Here is a 15,499-nt window from a genome sequence, read left to right on the forward strand (position 1 = left end):
TCCTCTGTGCTGCCGGGTTGAAGATGTGTGTGAAGCATCTGTGTTTTATAACATGTAGCTTCTCTGCAGCAACATCAATATTTGAAGCTTTGTCTATTATCATGGGTACAAATCAGTCTGGACAGACATGGATGTAAACTTTACTGGTTCATGGAGGCATACAACTGAGAGGGGGGTAATTCTAGTTAATATCAAATTGTGATTCCGTCCAAGCATGTTGTTGCAGTTTCCCTCAAATCTTAGTAACATTGCTGTGACTCTTTTCATGGCTCAAGTGTGAAGCTATCTTCACAGATGCAACAGTGGCCAGACAGAGTCACAGCAGGGTGCATTACATGACATAAGTATTTATCTCCACCTGTGGAAGGAAAGATATGGGAAATTTTGTGCCACATGATATTTTAAATGTGTAATAGGCTGTTTGAATTTTACATATTTGTGTAGAAATCATAACGCTGTTCCTCTTAGAGCTAAACGTAGACTGTTGTTAGTTTGGTGGGTTGGATGCTGGTGAGTATGTCCAGCAGTTTCTGTTAAGAGTGTTCCTTCTGTTCATGTTTCATTTCCCTGCCTCCTGTGGATGAAGATATGACCACCATAATTTAATTTGGGACAATGGGTGTCACTTTAAGATGTCACAAATATTGAATGTGTTTTGTGTTGCTGTCCATCTTTGTCTTTTTAGATTGTAGACAAAGGTAGGTTTATACAGAAAACCTGCCTGAATGCTGCTTCTGGTCTGGCAGTGATGATCAAATGAAAGAGGAGTTGGCGTGCTCTCAAAGGCTGTCAAACTGCTGTTGCCTGTTGATACGAGAAAGTGACACTGTGCTCGCAGTAAACATTTTTATTTTCCTGTATGAACACATTAAGTTCCCTTTTATTATATGGACCACTGCCAGTCAAAGGTGATTGATGTTTGGCTCCACTCTGCTACAACTGAATCCCATGTGTGCTGTTTCTTTAGTCATGTTAGTGACCATAAGGAAGGATGGGACGGAAACGGAGAGACTCCACATTCTGAAAACACACCAGAGGGAGACCTGGGGGACCAAACAAAAGTGAGTGAGGCTTCAAGAACACTTGAGACCTGATTAGAAATCTCACCAGGTGACTAAAGTGAAAGCGCTGTGTCCTGTCTGTCCTCAGGCTGACCTCTGTGTGACCCCTGCTGGGAGTCTGAATGTCCAGATCCCTTCCCTGCTCTCCATGCCGACGAGGAACCATATGGACATCACCATCCCACCCCTCCCTGCCGTGGCCCCCGAGGTCCTGCGGGTGGCCGAGCACAGACACAAGAAAGGCCTTATGTACCCCTACATCTACCACGCTCTCACCAAGGTCAGACTCATCCTGATTATGTTTGGATTAAAGCTGCTCGTAGCTTTTATTTTTATTTGTGTTTGCGCAAAGCTAAAGAAAAAATACACCCTCAGAAAGCACAAGTACTCACATGTCTAGCCAGAAGTAATGCTCGGCTCACACAGACACCATATTAGTGAGTGGAATCTGAAGTATCTATTTGTGGCGTTGTGCAGCATTTAGGTAACAGTGTATCTTTGCAGGGAGAGATTAAGCTGTCTGTCACCATTGAAGATGAAGCTAACAAAGACCTGCCTTCAGCAGTGCAGCTGTTTCGGCCTATCCGTCAATATGTTTACGGAGTGCTCTTCAGCCTGGCCGAGGCCAGGAAGAAGGCTGAGAGACTCGCCATGAGGAAGAACTGCCTCCCTGAATGTGAGTCAGAAAGCACCTTCATGTCACTGTATCACATCCTGTGCTGAGGTTTTTGCACCTGTGTTTAACAAGTGTCTCAGAGTAGAAAGTCCTACCAGCCAAAAATTCTCTGTGATGCATTTTGGGTCCTACTTTTAGGACCAGTTTATAAACTGGTCCTACTTTTAGGACCAGTTTATAAACTTTCTTAACTTAAGATATCAGGTAAAATAAGCAAGCCATGTGGTTGGCTGATCATTCATTCATCGAAAAATATTATCCATTGCAGAGCTATATTTAAGACTGAATATCTCAACTCTGGGTGACATTAAAGATTTTTTCCCCCATGTTTAAAATGTCATGAGTTAACATGAGCAATATTTAATTACACAATATAATAGTACTATACAAGACCTGTAAGATGCAGTGCTAGTACATGTTAGACATTGTAAAACAACTTGATTAACCAGGGCTGATGAGGATATGTCACCCAGCCAAGTCAAATCGCTATTTCTAAAGTGACACATACATGTACATGTATTGTTTAAGATACATACATAACATTTAGAGTTTACTCAGAGCCTAATGTCAGTGGCTTAATAGCATTATGAGATTTTAGCTATTTATTATTGTTGGCATCATGTTTTTTGACAAGATTGCCTAGATTATTTACTGACAGCATACACACAAAGCATATGCATTAAAATCAGGTCTGCAACTAATTGATTATTTTCATTACCACTTATTCTGCTAATTATTTTGTTTATGAGGTGATTAATCATTCTGTCTATGAAATGCCACAAAATAGTGCAAAATGTCCATTATAATTTCCAAGAGCCCAAAATGACAAATAAAAATGTCTTGTTTTATCTGACTAACAGTCCATAACTCCAAGGTATTCAGTTTACACTGATGTAACCCAACATCAAGCAGCATACCCTCATATTTGTGAAGCTGGAGCCAGAGAAAGTTTTCATCTTAGCTTAAAATACGATGATTAATTCACTGTCACACTAGTTTCCAATTAATTTCATGTTGATCAGCTGATTGATTAATGGGCTTTTTGTTGCAGTTTTAATATTCTCCATTTTAAATGTTACCGCTGTTTAACAGTCCAAACACATCATCATCAGTTCAACTTTGCAGCTGAGCGTGTCACAAAACATCCGCCTCTCACTTTGTGAAGAGAAATCCTTCTTGCTCAAAGTAAATGTAGGAAGTTTCATAAACAGCTCTCACTACTCAGAGGTAGAAACGCTTTTAGGTTTGCCGCGGTAGTCAGTGTCAGTGGTGTTACAGGGTGTTTGGGCATTACTTGTCCACCAACCCCATCATCATTTTGCTTTCCTTAATAGAAGTAAAACCCATTGAGTTCATTTTTGTGTGTCAGCACCCACGTTCTTAAAATTGAAAAAATTAATGAATTTGTAAGATACTAAGTGTGTTATCAATGTTTAGTCGGATGATGGACACTACAATTATTAACTGAAAGTGGCTGCCACATACAGCAGCAGAGTCACAGCACAGAACTCTGCCAGGAGCAAGCCTAGACCTCGACAAGGCAGCGTCCAAGGACCCGTGCTGCTGGGGTGACTGAGGACCTCATCTATGAAACAAATGTACGACAGAAAACAGTCACTTCCACGCAAAGCACGACGTTAATCAGTGTGGATGTGAGTGGAGGTCATGATCAAATCTCACGTCAGGTTTCGGCTTGTGTACGCAAGTTTGAGTCAGCATGGGCGTGTGGAGCAGCTTAGTAAATCTGGCTGAGGTGAAGAATTGTTATCAGACCATATTCTGACTCACATCTGAGTTTTTGCAGCCACGTATTAGTCACTTAAAATGTATAGTTGCCACATGGACACGTGCTTTCTGTCTCAGCTGGCAGTTGCCAGGCTCTGTTAGACTGGCTTCAGGCTGACCGAAGGCTGAACACAACTGGTGTCCGGCTCTTATCTATCTATTTATTTATCTTTTTTTTTTTTAATACTGACAGAACCAAAGCATGTTTAGATCAAAAAGAAACACATGAACTCTGCCAAGTGTAATTGTATAAATGCAAGTAGCCCATGGGTTCTGTTTTTTCTGGTGTCTGGCTTTGACACAGGTGGCGCATCTGTGTCTCCTCTGCCACCTGTTAGGCCCGAAATGGAAGCAGACTGATATTCGTGGCCACATGCTCCTCGGTCTGAGTCAGTTATTAGCTTTTGTATGAATAGGCTATTATAAAAATAGTAATATTATGTAATATAGGCTTATAGTATTCCAAATAATATTCCTAATGTATGCGATAGGTCGGTACATACCATGAATGTATAGATTAAATATTCCAACCTCAGCTGGAATTCGACTGTGTACTGCAACGCTGTTGAATGCAGTAGTGATTTCTGTTTCTTCTTGCCTTCTTTTGACGCCACTTTTCAGACTGCAAAATAGAGCCAGTCGGTTAAACTGAACCTGGAACATCAGCGTTTCCGTCTCTAGCTCTGAGAAATTTCTCTTCTCGGCCGTATTTTGCCTCTTTATGTCGTAAACTCTTGGAGCAAGGCCGCTAAACCGAGAATATGTTGGGGTGGGATACTAAATGATGATTATTTTAAGTGGACACACTTATAAACATCTGATAGTTCCTACACTGTGATCGATGAGGTAAGAATGTTTGACGACTCAAACGCAAACTCTTAGTTACTCGTTAGATGATTTCTGTGCTCGGATCTGTGCTGGTTTGTACGTTAGATTGATAATTGAGGGCCCATGACCCGGAGGAGAATAAGAGGATTATTGTGGAAGAAGTGGTCATCCTCAAGCCGAGGGCGAACCCTGTGAGAGAAGAGGTAGATGAAAAGGAGGAAGGTGGCACCGCTGAGCTAAATGAAAAAAGCTTCATCAAATTTATTAAAAAGAAAACCAGGTGATGCTACACCAGTAGGTCCTGCTCCATTTTGTTTAAAGCACGGGGAAGATCTAATGATCCAACAATAAAAATAAGCATCATCGACAAAGATCTTCTCTTGTAAAATTTCTGGTATAACTGGTAACACTGGTGTTGTCAGAACTAACCAGTAGGAACATTTCATCACTGTGGCATCCCTACTTTGAGCACAGTCTCTAGGCGCTTGATAAATACAAACCCTGATCTTTTCCAAATGTTGTCCCCCAGATACACACGTCATGGTCAAAGAGTGGGCCGCTTACAAAGGCAAGTCTCCCCACACTCCAGAGCTGGTGGAGGCTCTGCCCTTCAGGGAGTGGACCTGTCCCAACCTGAAGAAGCTGTGGCTGGGGAAGGCCGTGGAGGACAAGAACCGGAGGATGAGAGCGTTCCTGGCCTGCATGCGCTCCGACACTCCAGCCATGCTGAACCCTGCCAGCGTCCCCACGCCCCTCTTGGTGCTCTGTTGTGTGCTGCGGTGAGTACACAGCTGTAATCCATGCAGATAAAGTCTGTAGGTTTCACTGTTTAGGTGAGAAGTCCACTGTGAAGTGAACTGATAGGGAGTGAGGATTTCTGCAGACAGTTCTTGGTGTTTGTAACACTGTTAACCTTCTGTGTTTTGCTTCAGGTTTATGTTACATTGGCCAGGAGTAAGAATTTTGCGTCGTAACGAACTTGACGCGTTCCTAGCCCAAGCACTTTCTCCTAAACTTTATGAGCCTGACCAGCTGCAGGAACTGAAGGTGATTGTGTAGTGTTTATGATATGAGGAGTGTCTTAGAAACACACACACACACACGTCATCAATGTCCTGATCATAATCTGCTGTCATGTCAGTCACTTATTTGATCTTCATGTGTTTAACAACTCTAAAAGTCACTTTGATTGAGAGAATCCTTTAAGCGTTCATGTTGTGGTGTTTCTCTCGACACTCCTCATATTCTGCAGACTAAACAACCTCCTCGACAAAACACTGTTTTGTACGAGCATGTTGTTCTTGAAGCCGTAGCTTTGCACTAAAGATGTATTTTTGTAGAGCTTTGAGTGACTCAGAGGGGTTCTTGTGTCAGTGTGTGGATGGTTTCTCGACTCCATGTCTCAGACTGAGCTGTCATCTAATTTGGCCTTAAAGTAAACCATCCACACAAGCTTTGGTCCTCGTGGTCTGTCTGTGTGTATCTCTGTCGGCCTGTCTGCTCCTCACTGTGCCAGAACATGCAGGTTGTGTGTGCAGGCTTTTTGTGTTGGCTGGATTAGGTTGTGTACCGCTGTATTTTGGCAGCCGGGAGTGAATGGGCTGCTTTCGCTTGCTCTGTGCGTCGCTTTGCACTCCATAAATCTGAATGCTCAGCGGGGCTGTTGAGGGAACATACTGTCTTTATTTCTTTTTGTCTGGATATTTTCTGAGTCTGGATGTTTCTCTTCTACAGATCGACAACCTGGACCCTCGAGGAGTCCAGCTTGCTGCTCTGTTCATGAGCGGAGTGGACATGGCTCTGTTTGCCAACGACGCTTGCGGACAGCCTATTCCCTGGGAGCACTGCTGTCCCTGGATGTACTTTGATGGCAAGCTGCTTCAGAGTAAACTCATCAGGGCCAACAGGGAGAAGGCCCAGCTCATTGACCTCTGTGACGGTCAGGTAGCTTCTTCCACACCACGCACACAAGTCAGCAAAACACACTCCACTTACAAGGCCTCAGTGTGATTTAAACCATGTTAGTCTGCAGGTCCTCAAAATGTCTTAAATTCAATTTTGTAAATATTAGCTTTGAACTTTCCTAACTTTGAACCTATGAGGTCTTCATATCCACAAACATTTTATCTAATTTATCCATCTTTTAATTTGTGAAAATGAGTCAAGCTCTTCTCTGACAAAGTCCACATTTCTAATGTTAGAAATCTTTAAACCATTTTATTTGCACTTACTTGTTGGCAAAATGTAGATTTAAGACTCACTCTAATAACCATATTCCCACATAAAATTTACCTCTGCACAGGACCTTTTGTTCCTTCTTGCATTTCTTGAATTAGAAAAAATGATTAGTCCAAAAATTACTCTTACTCTCTTAAGAATGATGTTGAAAAGCCCTTAAAAAGCATTATATTAAAGTGTCTGATACCTGTAGACACTCTGGTTTTTGCCATGTCTACAGGTAAAAGGTTTATTACCTGTTCTGAATGAACACGCACTCAAAGATGGCTCAAAAAGCCTGCTGTCACTTTCGCACTTGAGCGGGTGACAAGAGACAGAAGTTGTGTGAAGAATAGACAAACGGGCATTCAAGCATTGCCATACACCTTGAGCAAAGGCTGCGGTGATGGGACCCCGACCATCACAGAGGTGGTTTCGAAGCTGTCAGACGATCCAACAAGTAGTTTGTCTGAAGCAAACTGAGGCCTTCATGTCTTAAGGCTCATTTAAACTCCCTTTATGTTCAAAAATAGATACATCTGTTTCAAACATTGTAAACTTCACTGCCTTCATACTTATGATGGTATAGATACAGGCAATAGATGGCACTAGAGGGAGAGTCAAAAGTTTCTTAAAACAACAAACAAGGCGACGCTGGAGGAGGTTGTAATATTGTACCTTTAAACAGAGGCAGTGTTGTAGAGGCTCGGTGACCTACTTTATTACGTGTTTGCTCTGTTCCGCAATCTTTTAAATGTCCTCTTCGTCTCGTACTATCGTATCTTGCTTAAACTACATTACACTGCCCCCGTGATCTCCAGTGGTACTGCTCTGTTTCATCTGTATCTGTAACCTTTCAGAAAACAAATTCAGACAATATGAAGGCAGAGTACAGACAAAAGGTTCCATCCTTCTCTGTCTCCCTACCTAACACTGAGCATAAATGAGCCCTTAGTTTTCACACTGATCATATAGATATAGTTCATATCATATAGATTTAATTTATTCATTCAGTCCCCTAACCCTAAAATGTGTCCATGATTTATATCCGGTTAATTGACTCGTCAGTTGACAGAAAAGTGACAAATGTAAAAGTTCACGTCTTGGTTGGTTAAAGAGTTAAAGAGCTCTTGGGCTCTTGGAAATTGTTGTTTAAATTATTACTTTTTACAGCTGATTGATACCTAATAGATGGAACTTGAGGCAACACACATCCCTGCAGATTGTTTAATAGTGGAGGTACTGCGCCAAGAAACACAGACAAGTGCCAGCAGGTGGGCAAGAAGACGACTGCTGATGATGTAAATAATGCAGTTATTATTCATTACAAATTCATTACATTCCAGATGTTTTCTGAAGAAGGAAATACATTCAGCACATTAGTTAGGCCTCAAGGACATACACTGCAACACTGGAAGCAAGCGGTACTTGTACATATATTTAGTTTACCCCTTACTCTCTCTGCTGGACTCCTGTTGTCTCAGAGCTCATGAAGCTTCCTTAGACCAGTAAAACAATTACAAGTTTCACAAGGTAAATAATGGCTTGATTCCATATTGATTTGATCAAACAATTATTGTGGTGCTGGAACATTTCCTTGTCCATCAGGGCCGCTCCTGCAGTAAAAACACAGCAGTCTGTTAAAGTGACCGCAAACTTGATTTAGAAGTGCATTCCTTATATATCTTTATCTTTATGAAGAATAAATGATGTGACGTGCCAAGAAGTTTAAGTTACAGAAAACCAGCTATTCAGATTTTTGTCACAAGTCTAGACTCAAAGAGAGTGTGGACGCTTCAGATTGATGCAGATAAAATCAATGATATGCTATGGCAACACATGGCCATCAGCTGTATGTTAGACCGGGATTGTCCTCATCAACCATAAATGAGAGCACTACAGAGCAGCTTCGCCAAGTTCAACCCAAGAAATTAAATAAAAAAGTTTATTTGTACTGAGCACTGACTGCCTGTCAGTAATCCCAACAGATCACTTAACAACTCAAAAAAAATCTAAAGCAAGATCTACATTACCCAAAGCAAGAGAGAGTGCTGAGTTACTGATGCAACAAGCTGTTAGCGTATGTAACAAACATATGTAGAGCAACAAGGTCAACAAGTTTGTTTTGTATCCAGTTCTGTTTGAAATTCATGCCACACACAAATTTTGTCACTTGTGGAAGTTTTATTGTGAAAAATCCTCCAAACGTACATTTGACCTTCAATAGCTGTGCACTGTCCACGCTTCACAGAAGTGGAGAAGTCACTTCCTGTCATCTCTAATTAGACTGATGCCTGTCAGTCACACTTCAGAGGAGACGAGCAGTTTTTCACATCTGTAACCAAACAGGCTTAAAACTTATAAAAGATAATAACGTGTAGAAGCAGTTTACAGCAGTCTGTGACTTCTCTGAGAGCTGATAGCAAAACAACATACATAATTAACACTTATTACAAATACATTCGTACTTTTTACAAATTCATGAGTTTGAGTTTCCAGTGCTTTTAACCAAATAGGAAAAACACTTTACTGATACTGGACCAACATTAAAGGGGTACTTTACCCACAAAATATTTGGAAATCAGTTAGTCATGTCGTGTTACGTTGAATTCGTGAAAAAAAACTTTGCTTTTCTCGCATGCCTCCACGGAAATCTGCGGGCGTATTATTTGATTGTTGCATTGATTGATTGGAGACCACAATTAAAACAGCAAAACTATATCAAAGTTCAGTTTACAAACTCTCACACAACTCGTGCAGTTTAATCCAGGTCTCATTTATCCAGTCGTATGCTCAGTACTTCCCAAACACATGCATTTTTCTAAACACGTTAGTATTTAAAACGGAACCCAAAGTGAACTTGGGCACTTCAGCATGAAGCTGAATAAATGAGACATGGATTTTACTGCACGAGCTATGTCAGGGTTTGTAAACAGATGTTTTGATATAGTTTTGCTGTTAAACTTGGTCTCCCAGTCAATCAATAAAACAAACTGCAGTTTTTTGTTGAGGCTTGCTAGAAAAATATAAGTGCTCTTCACGAATTCAAGTTACAATGGCATGACTAATAGATTTACAAGTGGTCATTTTATGGGTGAAGTATTCCTTTAATTAAACACTGTAGCTGCTAAGTGACTGACTCACCTGAAAATATAATCTTTATTTGAATCTATAGTAAAGCTAGAGTGCAGAACATTTACATCCAAATGAATGTCTGCTACATTCAAGCCCTTACCAAACAAGTTCAAACAATGCTGATAAAGCCTGTTGCTGTCAGGGAAATCTCTCCATCTTTCACGGTATACCAGACTTGTGATGGCTTTCCCACGCTGGCACATGAGAGGTGATGCATTTTACGGCAACCAGCCATAGCTGTTCCTGCCCAAAGGTTGGGCAGGAACAGGGGAGAGACCCCCTTCTTAGTGAGGAGCAGCTGCTCAGAGCATGGCAATAAATCCTAAAAAGCATTCAAGGAAATTTTCTAGAGTGGATACCCCAGATAAAAAAGAGAGTCTGAGTTCAGAGAAAGGTTTAAAGTGAAAAGAGGGCTGCAGGGGGCGGGGAGATGTGGTGAGTTCACCTGCAGCTATACATGATAAGCACGAGTCAACAGTGTTTGTGTAATTACTCTTGTTGCCAGAGGGGGGAGACAAAAGTTCCACACTCCAGCTTTTAAGTGAAGGACAGTTATCGGTCCACTCACAGTCTAACAAATAAGCATGAATTTTAGTCAGGAATAAAATACCAATACCACAGTACCAATACCTGACATGGCCAGCTGTGCATTTATAGATGAAAATAACTTAAAGCTGCACTAAGCAAGATATTTTACTAAATACAGCTGTCTCAGAGTAAATAAAACATGCTGCCCTGTCCTGCCAAAGTGAAACACTGCAGGTTGATTCTAATTTTACAAACAAATACAACTTGGTTTTCGGTGTGGGCACCAGGAATGGCCATAATATCTGAGAAGTAAAGTCATCCAAATGTTAATTTTGACAAGTAGAAATGTTAACCAGCAGAGTGAACAGTTTGTTTACAGTCATTTTCTCTCTTCAGACTGAGCTGGTTGCTAAGGTGGAGAAGATGCGTCAGAGCATCCTGGAAGGTCTCAACTTCACCCGGCCACCTCATCCTCCTCCATTCCCCCCGCCGCCACCTCCACCTCCTCACGGGATGCCTTTCTACCCCCTCTCTGGCTCCTTCTACCCCCCACCCCCTATGATGCCACCTCAGGGGAGAGACAGAGGGATGGCTGGTGAGTGCAGCGGCTCTTAAACTAAACCCTACCTGACACATGTGGAAGAGTTTGTGTTCCCTGTGCTGTGTCCTAGACCAGGTACCTACATGTGAGCTACGTCAGTTCAGCACTCATGAGAGAAAAGTGTATTACTGTGGATACACTTGCACAGATTAACACCATTGTTCTGCCTTCAAGGAATCTCGTCACAGGGTGGGAAGCTGGAGATAGCCGGCACTGTGGTGGGTCAGTGGGCTGGCACTCGACGCAGCAGAGGAAGAGGAGGCTTCCCTGTCCAAGTGGTGTCAGTTGGGGGACCTAATAGAGGGTAAGTACAGAAAGAAGATGCATGACATTGGATTTTTACTGATATGCCGATTTTTCCGGTTCATTTTGGCTAACGACGATACATGCACATATCTTTTCCACACAACTTAAGAGAACATTGAGTCTTTCCTGTAGTGGAACATATTATTATGTCTACTCTTCTCATGATGGTCCACTGGCAGATGCAGACATAAGATACAATGCTTTCGAAATGTGCACATTCACTGGGCAAAGTAAGAAAAGTGCCACAGCTGATTAGGTTACATGTAAAAGATACCACATTTATTTTTATGTAACATTTTCCAAAGAAACTGTTATAGTCATCCTACTTTAACAGGCTTGGATGATATTCTCCCTGAGACAGTCCTGACAGTAGCCAGAAGCAGGGCAAATTTCACCTATTTGAAGTAACTAAGGAAAGCATCATCTTATCAGCCTGTCATATCAGCAGAGACGTTCATTTCGGGACAGTTACAGTATTTCATTTTAAAGCCTTTATCTGCCAGTACAGATGATGTGCTGATATTATTGTGCATCCCTAATTCCTTTTCTTATTTATTTCTCCTGTAGTCGCCCCAGAGGTGTGATCTCCACGCCCGTCATAAGGACGTTTGGTCGGGGAGGCAGGTACCACCCTCGAGCCTTCAAGAGTCAGGTAGCATTCCTGGTAAGTGAGTGATGCATCACTCTTCACATGGAAGACATGGGCCTTCACAAAGCACTCATAATGATCTACATTAAATTCCAGTTAATTACAGACAGATTGGGAGTGTACGTTTTCCATTTTGACCCTCTGTTTGTGTGTCACTATTGCAGAATAGTGTTTGGCAGCTTGTTACTTCATGCATATCATTTTTTTCGCTAAGCAGAGAGCTGGGTCCAAGGTTAAAAATGTTGTCCTCTTCTTGTTGCATGTCATATTTCCAAAGACAGATTCAGCTTTGTGTCAGTGTACCAGCAGCATTTCCTTCAGAATTTCCCATACACCTGAAATAAAGCTCCTTTCGGGCAATTTAATTCATAAATGTGATGGCAGTTTAATGTGTCTGAATGAGTGCACAGGTCAGTTTTACATGAAAGTAACACCTTGTAACTTGAAGGCAGTCTGAGGCAGGATTGTATTGGCCTGAGGGTAGAAGCTCTTCTGAGCCTCTCAGTGTTGGCCTGGTGAAAACATGTGGAGCTGGTGCACTATGGACCAGGAATATCCACAGCAAATGTCATGGGATTCTGGGTGTTGGATTTGTAGAGGAGATGTTAGGGTGTTAAGAAATGGTCCTGTGTAAATCATCAATGTCCATTTCAGATTTCACAGCAGTCTCACCTACAGTTTTGCGCTAAAGCAAAAGAGTTTGAGGGGCAGACATGTTTAGGCCCTGCTGGCCTGGAGGATTGCGTAGTGTGCAGATGATCTCACCAACTAATCATATTAAGCTTAGAATGTTCAAATTTAAAGGGGACCTATTATGGTTCTCCATAATTTGTCTTATGTAGTGTTACAATGAAGAATGGTCATGTTAAGGGTATCAAAGGTTTCAAATAATGAGGTAAAGATATGTAAAGTCATCCGTGTGAGCAAAAACCTCAGGTATCCTACCATTTTGAACACTCCACTTACAACAGTTTTTTCTACAGTATTCTGGTTATACAGTATGACATCATAGTGTGCTGGATTTCTTTATATCGTCATCTGCTCTTTGCACGCTTCTGCGAGTGCTTACATTACAAAGCCTACACTGCTACATGAAGCTACATGTTAACGTCAAGGATGCTGTAAATTTCTCACTGATTTCGGATCGTATTCCTGCTGGAACATGTCCAGTTGTGTTTAGAAGCTTTTATTAGTGATTTCTCACAATAGTAAGTTTTTCATTACAGTCATACTCCAGCTGCAAGTGGATTGCTAGCATACATGTAGCTACATGCTAACATCAGGGGCAACTTGTAATCTTGGTTGCTGATGTTGATAATTTCCCCCGGATTTTGGATCATATTGCTGCTGGAACATGTGGGGTTGTGTTTAGAGGCTTTTACTGGTGATTTTTCAGAGTGAAAGAGACGCTATTCTCTGTTACAGTCGTTCCTTGGCTGCAGTGACTACACAGAGTTTGCAAGATGTAGAAGAGCTTGAATCACCGACCAATGCAAGCAGACTGGGCTTTTTCAGGAGGGGATTAAAGAGATGGGAGTTAAATCCATCATTCAGACAGAGGGGAAATACAGGTGCACAAGCACAGGCAGTGTAAGGAAAATAGTGTTTTTTGACCAATGAGGCATGTAAACATGTTTTCGTAGAAACCCAAAATACAAGTATGAACCTAAAATGAGCAAACAGGTCCTCTATAATGGATCTAGTCAAAGGGCCTATGGACCTATAGGTGAAATGTAAATTTCTCAAGAACTGGAAAGACAACCTCTGATATCCCTTTTTTAGGAATGTGGGATAATCACATCAGTGGTGGTTATGCCTCAACATAGACTGTATGTGCTTCACAAAGATCCAAATACAGCTGTTGCTCCTTTCTCTGTTTAATTACAGTGCAACAACAGAATACATAACCATTGTTTGAGCATTCAGCACTGGATGAGTGGGAACTAAACAGCCCCTCAGCACGTCTTTGTGCTGTTTAAAACCCTTTTATTTCACTGCTAATTAACTCCTCGATTACTCTCCAGTCTTTTTGTTAGTTACAGGAGTTTCAGCCCACATCTGTATTTCCTCCGTGTTGCACACGTCTATAAGCAGAACCACTCACAGTCTAACTGTCATTGGCATGCGTTTAAAATCCTTTTTTGTCTGTCCTTTGCAACAGAGCAAGCCTGCTCATAAGCCTGCTCATACATCTGGACATGATGCAGTGAAGGAGAGAAAGAAGGCCAAGCCAGAGGAGAGGAAATCCTTTGCGGCGCCGTGCGACGACTCAGCCACGGAGAACGGTGTGGAGGACAAAGAGCCGGACCAGCTGAATGGAGATAAAGAGGAACGCAGGGCTCTCATCCAACCTGAAAGTGCCTTAAGCAGTGACTCCAAGACGTGCAATTCTAATCCTCACTTAAATGCACTAAATGTAGACAGCGGCTGCCATAGAGATGAAGGTCTGGAGGCCGCTGTCTTAAAAAAAGAAGAATAAGCCTATTTTTCTAGAGAGGGTGAAGGATGAATGATGGAACAGGGTTAGGATATCTGGAAAGCCTACAGTCAATGTACCTTTTTCCTGTCAGATAAAGAAAAGAGATGAAATTCGGATCCCTCTCAGTAAACATGAGATACACGACACACTGCTAGTTTAAGGAGTTGTTCATCACCAAGATTTCTACATGTTAATGACAATGATACTTTTCCTTTTCGTTAGAATATTAAAGCTAAAGAAGCTTTAATTTGGAAATATTTTAGTTCTTATAGTTTGATGCGCTACTCGGCGCCACGTCGCCACAGTACTGTCATCAAGTTTGTGTTGTCCAGTAACTGCTTAATGAAAACCAAACGTATAACGAGAAAAACAGAATGCAACACATCCGCCTAGGTCACCACTTTGGGTTTGGGTCATATTGAAGCAACTCTGTTCATCAGTTCAGACGAGCTCCGTGTCATTTCAGTCATTAAGCTGTAAGTAACATTTCAAGAAATGGCTCTCAAAATCAACTCGACTTGGTTTCTTGAATCAGACGTAGAGCTTTAGTATTACCGCTTCAATAAAACCTTCTGCATGGTTCACAGTTTCACAGGTGTGTAATTATTATGCATGTTGTCCTTTTTCCTCCATCTTTACAAGTGCCCATTTGCAAACTAACGAATGGCTAATATCAGTGATGGCCCATAAAAGGTGTTAACTGTTAGTAACACGTTTGTTCTGACCTTGATTCTTTTGTGACCTCTGTTGCATTTAATAAAAGACAAAAAAACAGGAAGTTATCTACCCACTCTGAAATAGTGTATTCACACAATATTGTTCTCTGTTGCTGTTTTCTGCATTAGTCAAATATCTGAGAAAAAATAAAAAAGCTTTGATGAAAGTCACTTCTTTTGTAGCTGAAAGCAACATCCTCAATCACTCCCGATTAAGACTTTAGCCGTCAGCCAGTAATCAATTTTGAGATTTACTTTAGTGTTGTTTTTCCACTCATACTTCCACACCAGTATCATCATCTAACCTTTTGACTTAATTCTCCTTTTCATGTTTCATTAGTGATCAGAGAAATGGTGTATTCCCCCCGCCAGAGCTAAATAGGTTTCCTTCTATGTAAGTTGATCAGTTTCTTAACTCATGGATTGTAAAAGAATGAACTGCTGTTGGGGTTTGGTTGAATACTGGTGGATTGTGGCGTGGTGTATGTGAAGGCTATGATGCTTAATAAAACTATATT

The 15,499-nt window shown here is 41.4% G+C and overlaps 1 protein-coding gene across 2 annotated transcripts in view; it reads left to right on the top strand.

Moving 5' to 3' along the window:
- LOC126386296 (constitutive coactivator of PPAR-gamma-like protein 1) overlaps positions 1-15,499 on the top strand; it is a 28,818-nt gene extending 13,319 nt beyond the window's left edge. Inside the window, exons 8-17 of one of the 2 annotated variants that reach the window (XM_050038543.1) lie at positions 968-1,061; positions 1,150-1,341; positions 1,566-1,737; positions 4,880-5,129; positions 5,283-5,397; positions 6,085-6,294; positions 10,627-10,825; positions 11,006-11,135; positions 11,705-11,801; positions 13,948-15,499. In XM_050038543.1, the coding sequence (XP_049894500.1) occupies positions 968-1,061; positions 1,150-1,341; positions 1,566-1,737; positions 4,880-5,129; positions 5,283-5,397; positions 6,085-6,294; positions 10,627-10,825; positions 11,006-11,135; positions 11,705-11,801; positions 13,948-14,265 (1,777 nt within the window). In that variant the 3' untranslated portion in view covers positions 14,266-15,499. Of the gene's footprint in view, positions 1-967; positions 1,062-1,149; positions 1,342-1,565; positions 1,738-4,879; positions 5,130-5,282; positions 5,398-6,084; positions 6,295-10,626; positions 10,826-11,005; positions 11,136-11,704; positions 11,802-13,947 lie in introns of those variants that run through there. The other variant, XM_050038544.1, reaches the window with a different exon arrangement.

This window comes from Epinephelus moara, chromosome 24, assembly GCF_006386435.1.
Source record: "Epinephelus moara isolate mb chromosome 24, YSFRI_EMoa_1.0, whole genome shotgun sequence".
NCBI classification, from domain to species: Eukaryota; Metazoa; Chordata; class Actinopteri; order Perciformes; family Serranidae; genus Epinephelus; species Epinephelus moara.